This window comes from Panthera onca, chromosome A3, assembly GCF_046562875.1.
Source record: "Panthera onca isolate mPanOnc1 chromosome A3, mPanOnc1 haplotype 2, whole genome shotgun sequence".
Taxonomy (NCBI): domain Eukaryota; kingdom Metazoa; phylum Chordata; class Mammalia; order Carnivora; family Felidae; genus Panthera; species Panthera onca.
The window spans coordinates 101,387,111-101,408,897 of NC_138341.1; the positions used below are offsets into that span (position 1 = coordinate 101,387,111).

The window sequence follows — 21,787 nt, forward strand, 5'->3', positions numbered from 1 at the left end:
TTATGTTTGCATATTTTTAATTGTCTTAGTTTGAAGGCTGTATCTATCACTAGACCTGAGGTGAAAATACTCAGTGTGATGAAGGTCAGATGAATAAAACACCTGTAGCATTAGTTCACGGTCTCATTTACCAACTCATTAACTCAGGTAAAGGGAAGTAAGTGCATGGGACCAAATCCCATTATGGGAGTCTCTGCCTTGGTCTTTACATCTTGCCTTAAGAGAAAGTATTGTGAATGCCAGAGTATAATGTTGAAGTCAGGCAATAAACCTGCTGGGGGGGGGGGGGGCGGGGGGGAAGGTATTTATTAAAGGAATTAGGGAAAATAGTAAGAGTAAATAATGAACAAAAATCATGCATAACCTACAATTCCTGGATAACCACAGTTAAAATGTTTTCTGCCAGACTAAAAGGGATTTTTTTTTTCCATATTATTTGTTTTGTTTTGATAATGAAAGGTTTACTCAGGTGATCATTTTGACTCTATGTGAAGTCTCAGTTTGCTTTGAAGCAATAGCCTTTAGAATTGCAAATCAAAGGCTAAACTCCTTTTCAACTGTATTCTAGGCTCTCGGTGATGATTGTCAGGCTACCTGAGAATCACTTTGTCACAATAGAAGAAAAGTACACAGACTAGGTTGAGGTGAGACAATGACAGAAAATGGTTTTCCTTAAGGTTATTACCTTTATTTTAATATTTATTAAGTGCTTACTAAGGGCCCAACTCGATGCTAAATGTTTTATGTGCATTATTTCATTTTTGTCCTCACAATAGCTCCATGGGGTAGTTGCTACTCAGATTTTTCATTTTACAATTGAAGAAACTGAGGCTTAAATAAAGACTTCCAAAGTCACTCAGCTGGATTTAAACATGAGTGTGACAATAGAATAGAAAATACTAATTCCTACTGTATAGGGCCTTAGACCTTAAGTAGGGGTGTGTGTGTGTGTGTGTGTGTGTGTGTGAGAGAGAGAGAGAGAGAGAGAGAGAGAGAGAGAGAGAGAGAGAAATAGAATGCACAAGGGGTCCTCCTCTAAACAAGACCCTGCTGCTTGACTGAGAACTCTCAGATTTCTCCTTTAGTAAAGATACAGAAACTCTTTTGTAATGTAGGCCAATGTGTTTACTAGAGAAATGATGGCATTATTGGGCACTTGTAGATGAGGGAAAAATAAAGATGCTCTATTTACCTTCTAGTTTCTTTGGAGTTTTGCCAACTTTTTCTGGATCCTAAACAAACCCACTAACAGGCATTCTAAAGATTGCCTCCCTATAGTGGTCTTATGACTTAGGGAAGTGGTCACTTTTTACATGGATAAAAAGTGCTATTAAATATGTAAGATTCCATTTTTCAGGCATTATAAAGGATTTATTTTAATTAAAATGACTCTCATTTATTCAAATAAATTTGGCTGTTGGTAGCAATTAAATATATCATGGATTTTCCAGAGTAACTCAGTGAAAATAAGTATGCTCAGACCAAATGATATTTTTCAGGTATTGCTGCGAATGATATTTGATAGATAAACCTACACAAACTTATCAAAAATTATATTTGACTCAATGCACTTTTATGTTTGAGTTGAAGGAAGTAAGTAGAAGTTATCTTCTTTCAGTGTAAAGTTTTCTGAGTCATTTTCTTTCTCAGCAAATAGCTCTCTATATAGATTAAGAATGCATTTGGCCCAAATGTCCACTGACAGATGAATGGATAAACCAAATGTATATATACATACAATATATTATTTAACCTTAAAAAGGAAGGAAATTCTGCAACATACTACCATATGAATGAGACTTGGAGGACATTTTGTTAAGTGAAATAAGTCAGTCACAAAAGGACAAAAGTATAGGCTTCTACCTATGTGAGGTACCTAGAGTAGTCAAATTTGTAGAGATGGAAGTTAGAATGGTGGTTGCCAGGGTTGGGGGGAGAGAAGAAATGGGGAGCTGTTGTTGGATGGGTGCAGAGTTTCAGTTGAAACTCTGAGTTTCGGATGAAAAAATTCTGGAGGTAAATGGTGGTGATGGTTGTACAGCACCACAAATGCCACTGAAGGTATGTTTAAAAAATGATTAAATGGTAAATTTTAAGTTATATGTATTCCAAGAGAAGAAAAATGAAAAAAGAATGCGTTTGGGCTTAAAAAAGAGAACTCAGTTATAGTGGCTTAAACAGATAGGTTGTTTTTATTTTAGATCTCATGCAACAAGAAACCTGGAAGGAGGCTGGGGTCAGTAACTGGTCTGTCCTTTCTCTCCTACATTCCTCTGTTGGTATGCCTTCCCTCTTATGTATGTCCCCCCATGGTATAGGATGGCTGCTATACCTCATTTAGCTCTGCAGATGCAGACATGGAAAATCAGATTGAGTCACACATGACAGAGATATTTAATGTAGTGCTTCCTGACTATTTCTATACTCCTCCATATTTCACAGCCCATTTGTGGTTGCCTGAGACCATGTGACTATTTCTGGCCACTAGACTGGAGTGGAAATTATATGTGTGACTTCCAGGCCCTGGATGCCCTCTTGTTCTGGAGTAGGTATAATCCAGGAGGTGCAGTTATAGATGATGGCATCTCTATGAGCCTAGGTTTGTTCCTGAGTGACTGTGTGGAGTACATTCTCTGGTGACCCAGGTACAACCTATAACATTAATGAGAATTATATTTTTGTTATTTTAAGCCACTGGGACTTGGTGGTTATTTGCTTTTGCAGTCTTGTGTAGTACTTTGACTAATACTCCCGATTGGGCTTCTGCCAGAGAAGTTTGGTGAAGGCAAACTTGTAGGCTTTTAGGAGTAAGAGAATGGATATAAGTTGATGGAGCATTGGAGTTTTATCCGGATAAGGAAGGAGGTAATGCCCCAAGAGGAGTGCAGGATAGTTCGAAAGCAACAGAATTAATGGATGGCAGTTTTTAGTGAGGTGGAGGGAATCGAAGTGCTCCAGAGGTGAGCTGGAAAGATAGGAGGGGTGGGATGATTGTGGTTGAGACTATGGAGGAGTTAATGTTATTGATAATGACATAGTCATGGGAGGGAATGTATGAGGTAGTGCGGATAACTTGAAGAGAGGATATCAGAGAATCTGGATGCCACTGTTTGTTGGGAGAATCATCTAGGTAAATATTAAAATCAGCAGAAATTATGACAAGGAGTAGTGTTGGGAAGAGTAGAAGTAACCTGGGAGATAAAATCTCAAAGAATTCTTTTTTTTATATGTCTGAACTGTTTGTATTCACCCTCACTCTCACATGGTAGTTTTAACTGTTTCTAGGTTGACAAGTTATTTTCTGTTTATTGCCTTAGCAATAAAGATATTAGTCTTCTGGTCTCTTTTGTTGGTTGGGAACTTATCAGTTATAATTTTAAATTTCTTTGTAGATGATCCTCCTTTTCTTTATGATTAGTTTTTAATTGCTTTTGGTCCAGAGCTTCACTACAGTAGGATTCATTTTCTTTGGAACTCTGTATGCATCTTCAGTTTAAGAATTTCCTTGTAACTTAAGTTCTGATAACACTTATTCATGATCTCTTCAAATGTTAGTACTCTCTCACCCCATTCTTTCTTTTCTCTATTTCAAAATGCCTGTTAATATGTTGGATATTCTCATTTTATACTCTAGGCTTCTTAACTCCTCATTTTATCATTCTAGGATACATTTTAGATTTTTTTTCCCATAGGTATACATTATATTTCTCTCTCTTGCATTGAGTTTTTTTTTTCTTGCATTGAGTTTTAAACAATTTTCTTTTAATTTAAGAAAGTTTTATTTGGTTCCTTGAAAAATCTTGTACACCTCCTCCTGGCCCCTACTGCCAGTTTGCCTTGTTTTTAAAAATTATGATCTCCCTTCCTTTTAATCTTTGTACTACAAATTGTTCTAATATAGGGATAGTCAAACTATGACTTGTGGGCCAGATCTGGCCTGTGGTCTAAATTTGTACAGCCCATGAGCTAAGAATGATTTTTAAATTTTTAAAATATTGTTATAAAAATAAAAGAAGAAAATTTGACAGAGATCATATGTAGACTACAAAACCTACAATATTTACTTTATCTGTTTTAACTGAAAATGATTATCAGCCTCTATTCTATTAACACTTCTTGGTTTGATAATCTTTTACATTATTTTTTTTATATCTGCTCATTCCATCTTGGTGTGTGTGTGTGTGTGTGTGTGTGTGTGTGTGTGTGTGTGTATGTGTGTATGTGTGTTTGTGTACGCATGCGTGCCCATGCATGTGTGGTTTGTAATTTTTTTATTACGAATTCATCTTCAGTTTGGGTTTTGAAAGGTTAAGGATCCCCACAAGAGGAAATGTATTCTAATTCTTACAAGAGAGGACATGTATTATAATACTGAAGGCTTTGAGTGTGGGGCATATTGAAGTTTCAGCAACAGGAAGCACATTGGGAATGAGTGAGCTGAGACTGGGCTCAGGGTTGGGATTAGTGGGAGATGACTTGGCATGGAGAGTGGTTCATAGTGGGCTGTGGGAATGTCCAAGGTTCCTGCTGAATCTAGGGTTCTCATCTAAATCCCCAAGGTTGATCTATAAAATACACAATGAGGGCACTGGCATCTGGACTGGACAGGATGGCAGTTTACTGAATACTCAGTAGTCAGGGAGGGGTCCAGCACCACTGGGGAGATCTGACATTATGCAGCAGCATCCCTGCCAACTGCTGTGCATTCTGGACCTGGCACCAAGTAAGTGCTCAGTAACAATCTGGTGAGTGAGTTGATGGGGGAAGAAATGAAAGTCAAGTCCACATTTTGGGGACTGTTAAGTACCAGGCAGGTGTCTGTTGCCAACTTTTGCCCTAGACTACTAACAAGATAGGAAGAACCTGGAGAGACACCTCTAGTAGTTGTTTTATAGATACCCTTGGTTTCTCTACATAAATAATTATGTCATCTGCAAAGCAGTTTTGCTTCTTTCTTTCTGATATTTATGCCTTTTATTTATTTTTCTTGCCTAATTGCAATAACTTGAGCTTCCAGAATATTGTTGAATAGAAGTGATAAAAGCAGACATCATTATCTTGTTTCTGATCTTAGGGAGAAGCAATTCAGTTTTTCACCATTAAGTATGATGTTAACTGTAGGTTTTTTACAAATGCTGTTTATTTATGGAAATCGATAATCGAATTTAGAGGCTTGTTCAGATTCAGGCTTGTAAATATTTTGATGTGGGGCAAGACTACAACGTGCAATTTTATCAAGGGGCATTTAATGTCTGGTTGTATCTTTTTGTGCTATTAGCAGCTATTGATGATTGTTGCCTGTGTTAGTTATTACATTATGGGTTATAAGTGATTATATTCTAATTCTCTGTAATTATTATTTACTTATTAGTTGGGGCATTTCTATGGAGAAAATTTTCCTTTATAAACTATTTGATTTCCCTGCTGTACAGTTGCTATAGGAAGGACAAAGAAATGCTAGATTTTTTGCTTTCACTTACCAATTTTCAGAAGAGTGAATTGGTTCCATAGCATCTTTCAAACATAAAAGCTTTTTAGAACATAAGTTATGAATTCACTATGTTTTTCAATCCATGCAGTTTTCATTCTTACTGATGCTAAAATAAGTAAGTTTTTATAGAAAATTGATATTTACAGATATACCTTGTTTTACTGTGCTTCACTTTGTTGTGGTTCACAAATTTCTTTTTAAAACAAATTGAGTATTTGTAGCAACCCTGTGCTGAGCAAGTCTGTTGGCAGCACTTTTCCAACAGTATTTGCTCACTTTGTGTCTCTGTGTCACATGTTGGTAATTCTCACAATATTTCAAACTTTTTCATTATTATTATATTTGTTATGGTGATCTCTGGTCAGTAATTATGACTTGCTGAAAGCTCAGATGATGGTTAGCATTTTTTAGCAATAAAGTATTTTTTAATTAAAATATGTACATTGTTCTATTAGACATAATACTGTTGCACACTTAATAAACTAGAGTGTAATGTAAACATAACTTTTATATGCTCTGGGAAACCAAAACGTTTATCTGACTCGCTTTATTGCACTGGTCTGGAACTGAACCTGCAATATATCTGAGGCGTGCCTATATCACTTTTCTTCTAGGTTTGCTGTTAGGTCTTCATTCTATGTATAATTCATGTTTTCTGCTAAGACCTGAGAACATAAGTATATACTTGTATGAATAAGGACAAAAGGAGGATGCAGTGAAAGCCTTATTTCTTCATATCCACATATAAAGAATGGAACTGTTTTCTTTTGAATCACACTTCAGCTATCTGGCAGCATATTCTAAGAAACCTTGGAATTTTGTGGGTGAAACCACATAAGTCAAACTTTTCTTTGATTGGAACCTGCAGGAGAACAAGCTTTTGATGTCAACGCTCTTATGTTAGAGGTGATATATGTCCGAATAGAAGTCATAATTTTAAAAGTTTCTTGGTGAAAAATCAGTCATTGGAAAACCCTGTATATTCTTGTATAACAACGGAGGAAAAGTCTCTCTGACACATACTGTGTATTTTTGATGTAATGTTAACTTCATGTGGTTTAGCTCTTTGACTTCAGGCATGTGTACATAACCTTCTGAATACTCATTTAGCTTATAATATGCCAATTTCCTAACAATTATTATTGTTCTAAAGTATAACATTTCACTCTTCAACATCAAATATGTACACAAGGGGAATTAAAATTTATGGGGTTTCATGAGCTTAGCACAGTGTCTTTACATTGTAAGTGTCAAAAATGGTTTATTTTCTATTAACTTTATTGTTGTTTTATCCCTGATTATAAAAATAATATTACAAAAATTTAACAAAATAGGGAGCACCAATAGTCTTGCTCACAGAGTTATATATTAAATTGCATATCTAGATCTTCTAAGTGTAGATACTTACAAAATGATATTAGATCTGGAAAGATATTTACATTTACACTTTACCAAAAAATATAGGGAAGTTACTTCTGGAAAAATGTCAAGTGATTTTTTTTTTAAGTTTATTTATTTATTTTGAGAAAGAGGGAAAGCACGAGTAGAGGAGGGGCAGAGAGAGAGGAGAGAGAGAAAATCTCAAGCTGACTCTACACTGTCAGTGCAGGGCTTGAACTCACAAACCATGAGATCATGACATGAGCTGAAGTGAGATACTTAACCGACTGAGCCACTTTGGTGCCCAGTGTCAAGTGATTTAAAAAAAGCTTTTGACATTTTTTGAATGGTTTGTATTTTTGGCAGTGAGTACATATTTTATGTGTATTCATAATATACACATATGTGTATATACACATATGTGTGTATGCATCTTTGCATGTATATACTGAGAGGGTGCAGAGGAAAAGAGGGAAAAAGTGGGAAGGAAAGGCATATATATATATATGGCATATATGTATATGGCAATCTTTTTCATTGCTAAGAACCTTCTCTCTCCATTTACCAGTGTTGTGTGTGTTTGTGTGTGTGTGTGTGTACGCAAATTAATAACGTGAGAAAATGTTACTTTGTCCCTGGACCTGTTGGGGAATCTGAGTGGATTGTTCCTTCTTTTGCTGTGAGTTTTTTGACTATAGAGTTGAGTCATACTTCTCCTTTAGTCTCAGTAGATGCTGAGATCATTTGATATCCTTTACCTGTTGTGTGAATTAATGAAGGACCTGATTTTCTAAAAAAAACTATTGGAATACCTTTGGCAGTTTTTTTTTTTTTAAGGTGAGCTTTTTATTTATTTTTTCCATGACAAGAACATTTTTTACTTGAAGCATACTTCAGAATATTTGGTTCTAAAAGATGTATATAAACCATTCCATTCAAGAAAAATAAGAATACACATTTTCCTCAGGTATACACAGAAGAATCCCCTGGTGAAATCACATAAAAGACATAACAAATATTAAAAATTTAAGAGTACGGAAATCATACCAACTATATTTTCCAACCACAATGGTACAAAACTGAAAATCAACAATAAAACAAAGCTGAAAAATCTACAATGTAAATATTAAATATTTAACATGTAAATTTTAAACAACACACTATTATACAAGCAATGGGCCAAATAGGAAATCAAATGGCAAATCAAAATATGTCTCAAAACAAAAGAAAAAGAATACACAATATTCCAAAACCTATGGGATGCAGCAAAAGCAGATGTTAGAGTGAAATTTATGATATAAATGCTTGTATTAAGAAAAAAAAGTTCAAATAAACAACATTATACCACAAGGAACTAGAAAAAGAAGAAACTTAGCTGAAATTTAGTAGAGGAAGGAAATAACAAAGTAAAATCAGAAATTTAAAATAGAGACCAAAATAACATAACATTGAAAGTTATGTTATGACCAGTTTAAAACCAAAAAAAAAGCAAAAAAACCCAAAAAAACAAAAAAACACACAAAAAACAATTGGCAATGCTTTAACTACATTAACTAAGAAAAAAAAGAAGACCAAAAATCAACATGGGGAATGGAAGAGAAAACAATACAACAGATAACCATAGAAATGCATAATGTGATAACAGATTATTATAAACAATTATATACCAACATCGGATATTTTAGGGGAAAAAAAACCTAGATAATCCCTAAAAACGCACAAATTACCAAGATTCAATCATGAATCTTAAAATCCAAGAAGTAGGAAATCTTCTTAAACCATTAACAAGAATGAAAGTTGAATTAGGAATTAAAAATCTCCCAGCACAGAAAAGCCCAAGACCACATGGTTTCATTGGTGAATTCTACCAAACATTTATAAAGTAATAATAACAATATCAAAATCTTACAAATAATAGAGGGAACACATTCAAAATCATTCCATGAGGTCAGCGCTATCCAGATACCAAAGCAGGATGAAAACAATACAAGAATAAAGTCTAATTTGTCCAATATAAGTATTACTACCCTGGCTTTCTTTTAATGTCTGTTTGTGTGATAAATGTCCCTCCATCCCCTCACTTTTATTATTATTTTTAATGTTTATTTTTGAGAGTGAGGGTGAGAGTGGCATAGGGACAGAGAGAGGTTGACCGAGGATCCAAAGCAGGCTCTGCATTGACAGCAGAGACTGACATGGGGCTCGAAAACATTAACTGTGAGATCATGACCTAAGCCAAAGTCAGAAGCCCAACTGACTGAGCAATCCAGAAGCCCCACTCAAAGTAATTATTGATAAATATGTATTTATTGCCATTTTATTACTTGTTTTGTCATTGTTTCTGGAGATTTTCTGTGATCCTTTCTTTGTCACTTTTGGTCTCTCCTTTGCCCTCAGAAAGTCTCCTAATATTTCTTGCAGGTCTGGTTTAGTGGTCATGAACTCCTTTAGTTTTTGTTTGTCTGGGAAACTCTATCTCTCCTATTCTGAATGATAGCCTTGCTGGATAGAGTCTTCTTGGCTGCAGATTTTTCCTATTTGGCGCTTTGAATATATCGGGCCACTCCCTTCTGGTTTGCCATGTTTCTGTTGAGTTAATCTGTAACTTTCCTTGTAAGTTAAGGACTTCTTTTTCTTGCTGCTTTCAAGATTTTTCCTTTATCACTATATTTTGCAAATTTAATTACAAGATGGCTTGTTATTGGCATGCTTTTGTTGATTTTGATGGGAGTTCTCTGTGCCTTCTGATCTGCATGTCTGTTTCTTTCCCCCAGATTAGGGAAGTTTTCTGCTGTTATTTCTTGAAATAAATTTTCTGTCCCCTTTTCCTTCTCTTCTTCTGGGACTCCTATAATATGAATGTTATTACATTTGATGAAGTCACTGAGTTCCTTGAGTCTATTCTCATGTTGCATAATTCTTCTTTCTCTTATTCAGCTTCATTATTTTCCATTATTTTGTCTAATATATCTCTTATTCATTCCACTGCTTCTTTCAGCCTGCTGTTCATTGCATCAAGCCTGTTTTCCAATCTTGTTTATTGCATTCTTTATTTCTGATTGGTTTTTTAACTCTTTCATCTCTGTTGTAAGGGTCTTACTGATGTCTTCTATTCTTTTCTTAAGCCCAGTAAGTATCCTTATGATTTTTGCTTTAAATTCTCCATCAAGCATGTTTGCTTAGATCTCCAACCATGGCCTTATCTTGTTCTTTCATTTGGGATAAATTCCTCCATCTTGGCATTTTGTCTAAGTCTCTTCCTTCTTCTTTTTTTAAATTTTTTAAATTTTATTCATTTTTGAGAGAGACAGAGTATGAGCAGGGGAGGGGCAGAGAGAGAGAGAGAGAGAGAGGTAGACACAGAATCCGAAGCAGGCTCCAGGTTCCGAGCTGTCAGCACAGAGCCTGACGCGGGGCTCGAACTCACAAACTGTGAGATCATGACCTGAGATGAAGTGGGACGCTCAACCGACTGCGACACCCAGGCGTCCCTAAGTCTCTTCCTTCTTTGGTGTGTTAGAAAAGCCAATTATGTCTCCTGCTTCTGAAAGTAATGCCTTATGAAGTCATGTAGTGCCCAGGGTCTGGCGCTTTAGGGAGTGTCTCTGGTGTATGCTGTGTGTGCTGTGCTCTTGTAGTTTAGCTGCTCTGTCCTTTAGGCCAGTCATTTGCAGAGGCTCTCCTTGCCTGCTATGGTCAGTATTTGGTCCCTGGCCTGAATGTGATGAGTTTTAACTAGGTGTGCTCTGGTCTGTCTGTGAAATGAGATCTGACACCAACTCCACCAGAACTGAGGCCCGGCAGAACTCTGGTCAGAAGATGTGGTGTGGGCAGGAGTTTCTGTTAGTCTTCTGGGTAGGAGTAGGGAGCGGCTGTCACACTGGGACTTAGGCAGGCTTGACTGAAAAGGGCAGTAACCCTTTGACTGAAAAGGGCAGCAAAGGTGTGTGGGACTTGGTGTAAGCAAGTTAGGCAGCCTGTGTCCATGCTGATCTGCTTCCCTCAGGATTTTATTTTATTTTTTAAAAGATGGGAAGCATAAGGTCTTATGTATCTACTCTTGTCTTTTGGGTAAGAGGACATTTATATTTTAATTAATGCAGCTGATTTTATGTATAAAAAGCATTTCAAAGGGCACTTAGTATTTTTTTGAAAAGGCTTATCCCTCCAGTGTTTATCAAAGTAATTTTTAATATTTTGTATATCTAAGAAAAAAATCAGTCTCCTCAGAAATCTTTTATTTGAACTTATCAACCTGTAATGTAAATTAAATTTCCTTTGTCTTAACTTTGGCAGACAGTTTCTAATATTAACAGGTAGAAAATTGAAATAGAATTCTAGGCAGTGCTTCCTATTGCCATCATGTCTACCCTTTTTTAGTGTGTCTGAATGGTCCAAGTTCACTCCAGGGATTTAAAATGCATTCTTTGTTTTACAATTACAGAGAGTATTCACCTGTGAAGGCTATGTAAGTTACTATTATAAGGTGAGAAAGGTGCTATTTTATTAAGTCCACATTACAGCTGTTGATGTGACATTTTATCGAAAGGTAGGTAGAGGGAGATGCAGGTTGTTGCTGGCTGTTTAGATTTCTCCCATGCCCCCAAGTATGTGGGGTGCCAGAGGCAAAATGGTAGACTCAGGCCACTTGTATCTAAACAAATAACGAAATGTAAAACAATTTTTTGTAGTTACCCAATAATGGAAATAAGACAGAGCCCTAGGAGATTCCTAGGCAGAGAATTTGAATTCTTTCCTGTATTATGTAAATCATTCCTATGAAAAAGGGGTTTTCTTTTATTTTTGTCTGTTTCCTTTTGACATTAGACAGTTGTTTCTTTATTTTCTGCTGAATCTTATTACTAAAATCCCAGATTGTTCATAGAAGTCATTTCATCCATCACTGAATTATTCTGCAACACAACCACTTCTTAAGTAGTACATAAGGGTGTTTTAGTGCTAAGAGGATAAGAAGGATGTTTATAGCATTGTTTTTCCTCAACTGTTTTTGGTTTCCTTGGATTTCTAGGATGTGGGGAGCATCTTGTGCGTACCATACTGGCTAGAGAATGTTCACATGCTTTACAAGCTGAAGATGCTCACCAAGCACTGTTGGAGACTATGCAAAACAAGTTTATCAGTAAGTATAACATTAAAAAATTATGTTCTTCTAAATATAGATTGATTTACTGAGCTGCAAACTAGTTGGATACCTCATTTGTTCCATGAGATCTAGCTCCAGTCCCTAGGATAGACTTAGACCTTCAATTAACGCTGGTCATAGAGATCTGGTATACCAGATACCCACTAATGCATGAAATTTGCCATATAACTGATCTAATGCCCAAGCTGTGAGACATTATCTAGGATTAGAGGGATATACACAGTAGCATAAAATCCTACTAAAACAAAATTCAAGGAACAATATCCTTTAAAAGTTTTATAGTACACTTTGATTCTTTTTTTTTAATTTTTATTTATTTATTTTTTTTATTAACATTTATTTATTTTTGAGACAGAGAGAGACAGAGCATGAACAGGGGAGGGGCAGAGAGAGAGGGAGACACAGAATGTGAAACGGGCTCCAGGCTCTGAGCTGTCAGCACAGAGCCCGACGCAGGGCTCGAACTCACGGACTGTGAGATCGTGACCTGAGCCGAAGTCGGACGCCCAACCGACTGAGCCACCCAGGCGCCCCTGATTCTTTTTTTAATTTGTGTTATATTAATGAATCTGGGGCTGCCATGTACAGTTGTATAAGGTTGAGTTGAAATCCTTCCTGGGCTCCACTTGCCAAGCTGTGTAACCAAATGTGAAGCTGCATCAGTTTGGAGGAAAGGGTGCCTTTTTCTAATCTGTAGAAAGGTTTTGTATGGCCTAACAGTGGCTGTATCTATAACTGTTACATTGGTTTAAAACTACCTGATTTAGTCTGATTTTCCCATCATGTAACATTGAGCTTACCACCATGGAAAGAATAGTGAAGTTGTATAAGATGTACAGTTAAAAATAAGTTAGGGTAATAACCATGAATAAATTAGAGAAAGCGTATTATAGGGTTAGTCTGGGAGGTTGTATCTTTACTTGGAGAATTAAGACAGAGTATAATAAGATGCTAATTATGTGATAAGGACAACACAGACAAAAATCACAGAAGGCCTTAAAATCTCAGCATAAGAGTTCACATTTGACCTGATAGAAAGGAGAGAATCCTTATTTGTTTCTAAGTTGACAAGTAAAATGGTATCTTGGGGGAGGGCTTATAAAGTGTATCTAAGATTGTCCAAGACCATCTCTGTAGGCAAGAGACATTAGGACCTGGAAATGGTCCAAGGGATGAAGAGGATGGAAGAAATGGAGAAAGTGGAAATATTGATAGACTCGGATTTTGAGACTAGGTCGATGTAGCCCTCTGGATCAAATCAGGACATAGAAACATTAACATTAGGTTAATCAGGGGAAGTTTAACATAAAGATTTGTTAACTATGTTGAAAGTGTAACTATAATATATAAAGAAACTGTTGTACTCTAGAGAGTGTTCAAGGAAGGACATACTTGTAAAGGGTATAGATCTTGATGAAGAAGGTATGGTTTGGCCGCTGGGTAGCAGAGAAGAGAAGTTCACTGGTTTGACCAGGCTGGGACTAGTATGGAGTTTCTGAGAAAACAATAGTCCACTCTCTAAAATGCAGATAGAGAGCAGATATCAGTACCCATTGGCTGGGTGTGTAGTGGGAGCCTGGTACTAGTGGGGCAGGGACACAGAGGACTTCACAGTCCACCAGGCCACAGAGGGCTTACAGAGGGACTGACTACTTGGTGTTTGACCCTCTGGGCCACAGGGGCTACATGCAGACTATGCAGGGTCTTGCCAGTGGAGTCTTGTGCAGCTGCAGGGTCCTATTGATAAGCCCAGGCTTAGATGTTAAAGTCACCCACCCACACTGTCTTCACACCCACATTGTCTCTCCTCCCCAGCCCATGCTGGATATTGCAGGAAGGGTGCCTGTTGTAACTGTTTATCTTCTCTAGTTCAGCTGAATGTCTGAATCCTTGCCTTCATTCTGCTAGTCCCTTCCATATAAGCCTAGTCTCTTTATACATGTCATTTTATATTTGTTTGCCACTTTTCCCTCTCTACTGGATAGTATCGGGATTCAATGGACCTTCTTTGTCATTGGGAGGGACCATCTGCTTCATGGTCACTCTGTTCCCAATGTTGGCTTGTACTGAGATAGGACTTGCTCTCCACTTCCTTACACGTTGCTGGCTACTATTGCTACTAAATTCACTATGGTGTCCTTGGTATTTTTGTAGTCTTTGACTTCTTCTGTACACACAGCTTCCACTTACAGTAGATGCTAGTGGTAGTAGAATCAGATGATTGGAAACTTCTTGGAATAGTCAGTGAGAATGTCAAGTCCTCATGACCTAAGTATATCAGGCTAGTTTTTTGTTTGTTTGTTTGTTTTGTTCTGTTTTGTTTTGTTTTACTTTACTCCTAGAGCATCTTACTGGCCTGAGGGAATGGGGAACTTTTCTATGTGGCTTTCTGTGTCTTGAGGCCCCCTCTATTCTTGGATCCTTCAGATCTAGCTAGGGCTTTTTTATTTGTCTCCTCTTTTTCCTCCACTCTTACCAGCTTGGAAGGAGGGACAGAAGCCTATACCAGTGATCAAGTCTTTTCTTCTGGTTTTCCCACAAATGTCCAGTGTGTCCAGTCATACCCTGACCCCAGTGCTACCTTTAGGGTACTGGTGGGGAACTCCAAACTATTGATTTTGCCAAATTTTAGGCTTTACCTGCTCAAATCATATTTAATTCTAGAGCTGTCTGTACTTAGAATTTATGAAAGTCCACTTAGAAGCTCAAAGGATAAAACTTAATATCAGCTACGTAAATACACAACTGATGGGATCAATGGAAGTTTCCGGGGATGGAGATAAAACTATATTTCATTATTGTACAGGCCTTTAGTAGGTATTGTGCTCTATTAGGAAAGATTTTTAGGGCAGAGAGAGAAAGAAAAACAGATTATGGACAGGAAAGAATTGGCTATATCTGAAGGAAGAGCAGAGTGAATAACTATAGGAAAAGAATTCAGTATGAAGAGATTTTGTACACATGCTTTCTTACAGTTATTTGAACTGAGGTTATGAAGATATAAGGAATGGTATTAATTGTATGCATGCTAGCAAGAATTGCTTGATAGCAAAATGTGAGCTGAGGAATGAGTTAGGGACAGGTCTTTGAGGTCTGCCTCTCATGATTTTTCTGAAAAAGGTTGATTACATTTGTGTCACTATATCATCAAATATATCAGAATCAGACTTCGGTATTATTGGTCTTTTGTTGTAACAGTTACCAACTGTTGATTGCTGTTTTTAAAGGAAACCAAATTTTTGACCTTAATAACACATATAATTTATATAATCTGGTATTTGTTACCCAGCTATATTAGAAGCATTCTTAGAACATTAGTGGGAAGGAAGAGTAAGAGGTGAAAACTGGATGCTCAGGAGAAGTTAACTTCCTGGAACCAATGGTGGATGTGGAACTATGGCATGTGGCAACTTTCTGAAGCACTTTACTGAGTCTAAAACCACAGATTAACCAGCTGGTTGTACCTTTCCAGATTTAGGTCCATGCTAAGGAGTTCCTGAATTCTACTCTGTTCTCTTCTGTTGCTTGTCCTCTCCTTTTCTCTAGCTTTTTGCAGCTACTCAAGAGAGTTGGACTGCAGTCTGTCATTCCGCCACTGGATTCCATGACCTAATACATATTGAACCCCATCTTAAAAATTCCAGAATAATGGAAAGGTGTAAGAAACTTCAGAGCCCACCTGTTTATTTAATAGTTGAAGAAACTTAAGTTTCCAAGTTTGATGACTTGTCCATGTCACTTAGTCAGTGTGTATACTTTCTGTAAGATCACACTGCTTTTTTTTTTTTTTTTTTTTTTTTTTTTTAAATAAAATGAATGGGAAATAACAGAAGGAGAATGTTCTGGTGGTTAGCAGAGTTGGGTTCTACTCTCAACTCTGTGTCTGACTCACTGGATGTAACAAGTTACTTAAGCTGTTTTGTTTTCTTAAAAAAAAAACAAAAATAATGTTAGGCAAGAGACAGTTTCTAAATTCCTTTACATGCTAAGTTCTATGAATTCTCTACTGCATTCAACCTGAAAATGTGAAATTCTTTTTAATCAGGTGATTTGGAAATGGGATTAGAAAATGCAAATTTTTCAGAACCACTTGGGAATTTTCAGGAACCACAGATGATATTTATAAAGTAGGTAGAATGAAATAAACAGAGTTTACCAGAGGCCTGGACAAGGAGCAAGGAGGTTGGGTTCTTTCTTCTTTTAACAGTCATGAAATTCGTTGTTTGTTATGGGACAAGTCTCTTTGTTCTCAGTTTCCTCATGTGTAAAATGAGGGGCCAGAAAGTCCCTTCTAGCTCCAAAATTCTATTTGATCCTTAGTTTGTTTACAGCCCAATCTAAACTATTTGTGTGAACATACAGTTGTAAATCAAATTGCTCCTTAATTGAAGCTATGAATTAAAATTGTTAATGGTGGATTTTAAATTCCTATTTGAAGTAATTTGATTGAAATCCTTCTGACAGCGACTGCGACAAGCTAGCAAATACTTTTCTTGGTTTTATGGAAAGACACTACTGTATTCTTCCTTTCTTGCTTCCTTTGCTTTTTCTTTAAAAAATCATTTGCATAGATAATATATCTAGAGATTCTCATTGCAGTGGATACATAGAAAAATTTTAGATAATAATCAAGACAGATACCCATTTCCCATTTACTCTAAGTCCCATTGCTTTTGCCAGAAAGAACCACTACAATTTGGTATGTGTCTTTATAGTATATTCTTTTTGTCCATGCACACACCTCTCTCTATCTTTCATCATTTATAACAATTATAGAAGAGATTTCTAATATATTGTTTTGCAAAATACTTTTCACTTAACATACCTTGATACTTTTAATGTGTCAGTATGCATAGATTTATAGCTGCATATCCCATATCATAATTTATCCGTTTCCCTACTGAGAGAGATTCACATTGTCTGTAATTTTTAAACATTTTTTAACGTTTATTTATTTTTTGAGAGACAGAGAGAGAAAGAGCATGAGTGGGGGAGGGGCAGAGAGAGAGGGAGACACAGAATCCGAAGCAGGCTCCAGGCTCTCAGCTGTCAGCACAGAACCTGACATGGGGCTCGAACTCATGAACTGCGAGATCATGGCCTGAGCTGAAATCGGATGCTTCACCGACTGAGCCACCTAGGTGCTTCTCTGTAATTTTTGTTTATATCATTTTCCCATGTGTGAATGCCTATTTCTCTGACTCTGAGCATTTTACACGATGCCATTTTCACTCTGTAGCATATCAGTTTTATTTTTTTAACTTTTTTTTAGTGGTTGCCCTAGAGGTTGCAATATACATTTACAACTAATCTAGGTCTATGTTCAGATAATATTATGCCATTTCATGGGTAGTGCAAGTACCTTAAATAACAAAAATTCCTAATTCTTCCCTCTCATCCCTTCTATCATTGCTGTCATTCATTTCAGGCATAAATAATCACATATAAGTACACCCTCCCACACACACAAGTGGGTATGTTGTTGCTATTATTGTTTATATAAATTATTATATATGTTGGATCACTTAAGAATAGGAAAAGTAAAGTTTATTTGCCTTCCCTTATTCCTTCTTTAATGTTCTTCCTTTCTTTATGTAGAATGATGTTTCTGCCTTATCAATTTCCTTCTCTCTGAAGTATTTCTTTTTAACATTTCTTGCAAGGCATGTCTACTGACAACATATTCCCTTAAAGTTTGTTTGTCTGAGAAAGTCTTTATTCCTCCTTTTGAAAGATAGTTTTGCAGCATACACAGTCAAGTTTGGTGGATTGGGTGTGTGTGTGTGTGTGTGTGTGTGTGTGTGTGTGTGTGTGTGTTGTTTTTCTTTTGACACTTGAAATATTTCACTTCAGTCTCTTCTTGGTTTCATGATTTCTGAGAAGTCAGATATAATTCTTCTTTGCTCCTCTATGAGTACGGTGTTTTTTTACCCCTCTGGATTCTTTCAAGATTTTTTTTCTTAATCTTTGATTTTCTGTACTTTGAATATGATTTGCCTGTATATAGTTTTTTTGGGGCATTTATGTTGCCTGTTGTTATCTGAGCTTCCTGAGTTTCCACTGCAAATATGTGATTTGGTGTTTGACTTTAATTTGGAGAAACTCTTAGTCATCGTTTCAAATATTTCTTCTGTCCCTTTCTCTCTTCTCCTTTTGGTATTCCCATTTTGTTTAGTTTACATCTTTTGTAGTTGTTCCACAGTTCTTGAATATTCTGTTTGATGCTTGTTCTGTCTCTTCAAACGGTGTTTTGTGGTTTTTAGTATGCCTTGTAATTTTTTCTTGGTAACTAGACATGATGTATTAGGGAAAAAGAACTGTGGTAAATAGGCTTTTAGTAATATGGTGATGAGGTGTTGGGGGAGGAGAAGTATTCTATATTCCTGTAATTACGTCCCAGTCCTTTAGTAGCCTATGCCTCTGGTCTGTGAACTTCATAAGTGCCTCTTAGTTTTTCACCCCTACACTCTTCTCCCATGTAGAAGGTTAGAGCTGGATGGAGTTGAATATTTTGCATTGAGTTTAGGCTCCAACAAAACCCCAACAGATTAAGCTCTGATAGAATAGTTTCTCTTGAGGGTAGGCCTTGTTAATGAGAACAGAATGTTCTCTTGTATTTATTTATTTAAAAAAATTTTTAAATGGTTATTTGTTTTTGAGAGAGAGAGAGAGAGACAGAGTGTGAGCAGCGGTGGGCAAAGAGAGAGGGAGACACAGAATCTGAAGCAGGCTCCAGGCTCTGAGCTGTCAGCACAGAGCCCAATGCAGGGCTAAAACTCATGGACTGTGAGATCATGACCTGATCTGAAGTCAGATGTTTAACCGACTAAGCCACCCAGGTGCCCCATCTTGTATTTAAAAATGGTTCCTTTTCTCCTGTTTCTGCTGGAAACAAGAAGGGATTTTTCTGAGGTCTTCACTACTGTGAAAACTTGGTAGAGCTCCAGGAGTTAAAACTCACAAAAGTGTCATCCCATTCCTCACCCCACAAGTTTTTAACTCACCAGCTTATCCACACTGAGACTCTAGTAGTTCTTCAAAATCAGTTCTGGTTTTCCACTAGTTGTATGGAGGTTTCTCTTCATGACTTTGCATTCTGATAAGTTGGGATTCTCTGTATCTGACTGTCTCTATTTTGGGGGGCAGTAGTTTACCTTGTAACCTTACTTTTCTGATGGATCTAAGAAGAGTTGTTGATTTTTCATTTGTTGTTAGGATGGAGTAGCAACTTCCAAGCTCCTTACATACTGGACTGTAAATTGGAAGTCTCCTTCACACTCTTTTCAAATGGTTATTATCAATTTTAAGAAAATATTCAAGGGGCTCCTGGGTGGCTCAGTTGGTTGAGCGTTTGACTCTTGATTTTGGTTCAGGTCATGATCCCAGGGTTGTGGGATTGAGCTCCACACTCAGCATGGAGCTTGTTTAAGATTTTCTCTCCCCCTTCTGTTCTACCCCAGTTATGTGTTCTCTCTCTCTCTCTCAAATCAATCAATCAATCAATCAATCCAAAATCATGGATAAAAAGATAGCTTCCAGTTTTGAGTCATCTTTTCTTGATGAGTGAGGTTGAGCAACTTTTCACATATAATTTGGCCTTTTGTATTAATATGTGAATTATCTGCTCATAGTTCTTGACCATTTTTCTGTTGTACTGTTTGAATGATTTTCTTTTAATTGATGTTTAACTGTTATTAATAGTAAAATTACCTAAAATGAAAATTTTTTAAATGGCATAGCAGTAACCATCTCTTCAGAATTTTAAAATGACCTTGTTTTTTTTTTTTGAGTGGTGATACGTTTGATATCTGTGACCTTCTGCAGAAATAAGGTATTGTTTTAAAGTAATTTTACACTTATGATTAAGTAATTTGTTTTCATGTATTTTTTCTAGGCAGTGACTTATTATTTTCTATTTTTTGTAATTTGAAATAAACTCTGAAATTATCTTAAATGTAGGGCTCTTTTAAAATCTACTTTTGAGAGGCACCTGGGTGGCTCAGTCGGTTAAGCAACCGACTTTGGCTCAGGTCATGATCGTATAGTTCGTTAGTTTGAGCCCCGCATCAGGCTCTGTGCTGACAGCTCAGAGCCTGGAGCCTGCTTTGGATTCTGTGTCTCCCTCTTTCTCTGCCCTTCCCCTGCTTGCACTCTATCTCTCTCTCTCTGTCAGGAAATGAATAAACATTAAAACAAATTTAAAAATCTCCTTTTGATAAATGAGACTTTAATGTGATAGAATGGAGTGAAATTGAAAGACATTTTGAAGATTGAACTGTTTTTGTTTCTACTTGCATTACCATTATGTCAAGATCCAGAGGTTTGGTTTGACTTAATATAGGAACATGAAAGAGAATAACCAATTCATGCATTTTTAAAAAAAACCACTGTTTGTGTAACATACAAAACCCATAAAAATGGGTACTATAAAAATAGTGCTTTAATAATACTTCATGCTAACCAGCTGATTATAGACCGAATGCTTAGTTAACTAGGGAAAAGAAATAAATAGGTTTCCTTTTTAGTTGTGCTTTTTAAGTGATTACACACACACACACACACACACTTAAAAGCTCTTACAATGATTCAGATGTGACTTTTCCTATTCATGGTTATTTTTGAATGAACTTGGTTTCATGAATTATTCTTTTTTTCCATGCAAACTGTGGCTGTATGTGTGGTATGTGAACTTCAAGGAGGCATTATAGCTTCTTGCCCAATTCTTAACAAGTAATGTCCCAGTACATTTTTTCGTTAGTTCTGCTCGCTACCAAAAATAGTAGTTGATCAAATGTTATCTGTAAAACTCAAATTTCCCTTTTCTTCTCTTTAGCTTTCTAAGCTATTAGTATTATCAACCAACAGTCTCTGTGACCATTGTTGAAAAATACTGTGCAGTATACAGTATTATTATTTAAAAAGTGGTTTTCACTGTATGTTATTTTATACGTTTGGGGGATATTCTTACACTGTTATGACATCATAGGTTTATTGTCAAATGCAGAATGCCATCTACAATTGAGTTGAAGGGAGTCCCCTCTTGTGATTTTTCTGCCAAATTGAGAGGTTGTATTTGATAAATGTTTTCTTGTAATGACAAAATTTTTAACTAAAACCCTAATAATTCATGAGCATTAGCTTCCATAGGAAGAACAAAAGTACAATGTCAGTACACATTTTAACCTCTTCCTGAGATCAACTATGTTTCATGAATTTCTTTATAATTTAAAAAACTTTAAAAACATGCTGTTCTCTTTTTGAAACACTAAAATCTTTTTCTTTTGTACCATTCTGAAGCCTACTCTTTTTATCTATTAAAAAATCAAATGTGTTTTTCCTTCATTTTCAGAAATGATGTGATGCTTAGTCTGTTGTATTCACATGTCCAAGTTGCAAAATAAGGAAAACAATAAATTAGGCAAATTGCAAAGCATGATTCATCACTAATCCTTGGGCCCTATACATTTATACTTTCAGAATTTTTAACATCTTTTTGTTAAGCAAATATTCATTGAAATCCATTTAATGTACTTTGTTGGCTAGTGCAAGAGGTTTAGAGATAAATAAAACAGATTTGTGGGCGCCTGGGTGACCCGGTCGGTTAAGCATCCGAATTTGGCTCAGGTCATGATCTTGTGGTTCATGGGTTCAAGCCCTGCATTGGGCTCTGTGCTGACAGCTCAGAGCCTGGAGCCTGCTTTGGATTCTGTTGTCTCCCTCTCTCTCTGCCCCTTCCCAACTTGTGTGCGTGC

The 21,787-nt window shown here is 36.5% G+C and overlaps 1 protein-coding gene across 11 annotated transcripts in view; it reads left to right on the top strand.

Moving 5' to 3' along the window:
* Positions 1-21,787, top strand: part of TASP1 (taspase 1) — a 310,143-nt gene that overhangs the window by 143,943 nt on the left and 144,413 nt on the right. For 6 of the 11 annotated variants that reach the window (XR_009603956.3, XM_060611829.3, XM_060611848.3 and 3 more), the window contains one exon: positions 11,901-12,011. The exons of 2 other annotated variants lie outside the window; for them this stretch is intronic. Coding sequence is in view for 7 of the 9 variants with exons in the window: in XM_060611829.3 (XP_060467812.3) it covers positions 11,901-12,011 (111 nt within the window). In the remaining 2 variants the exon portion in view is untranslated. Of the gene's footprint in view, positions 1-11,315; positions 11,358-11,900; positions 12,012-21,787 lie in introns of all 11 variants that reach the window. 3 more of the 11 variants (XR_009603954.3, XM_060611895.3, XM_060611900.3) reach the window with 1 other exon arrangement.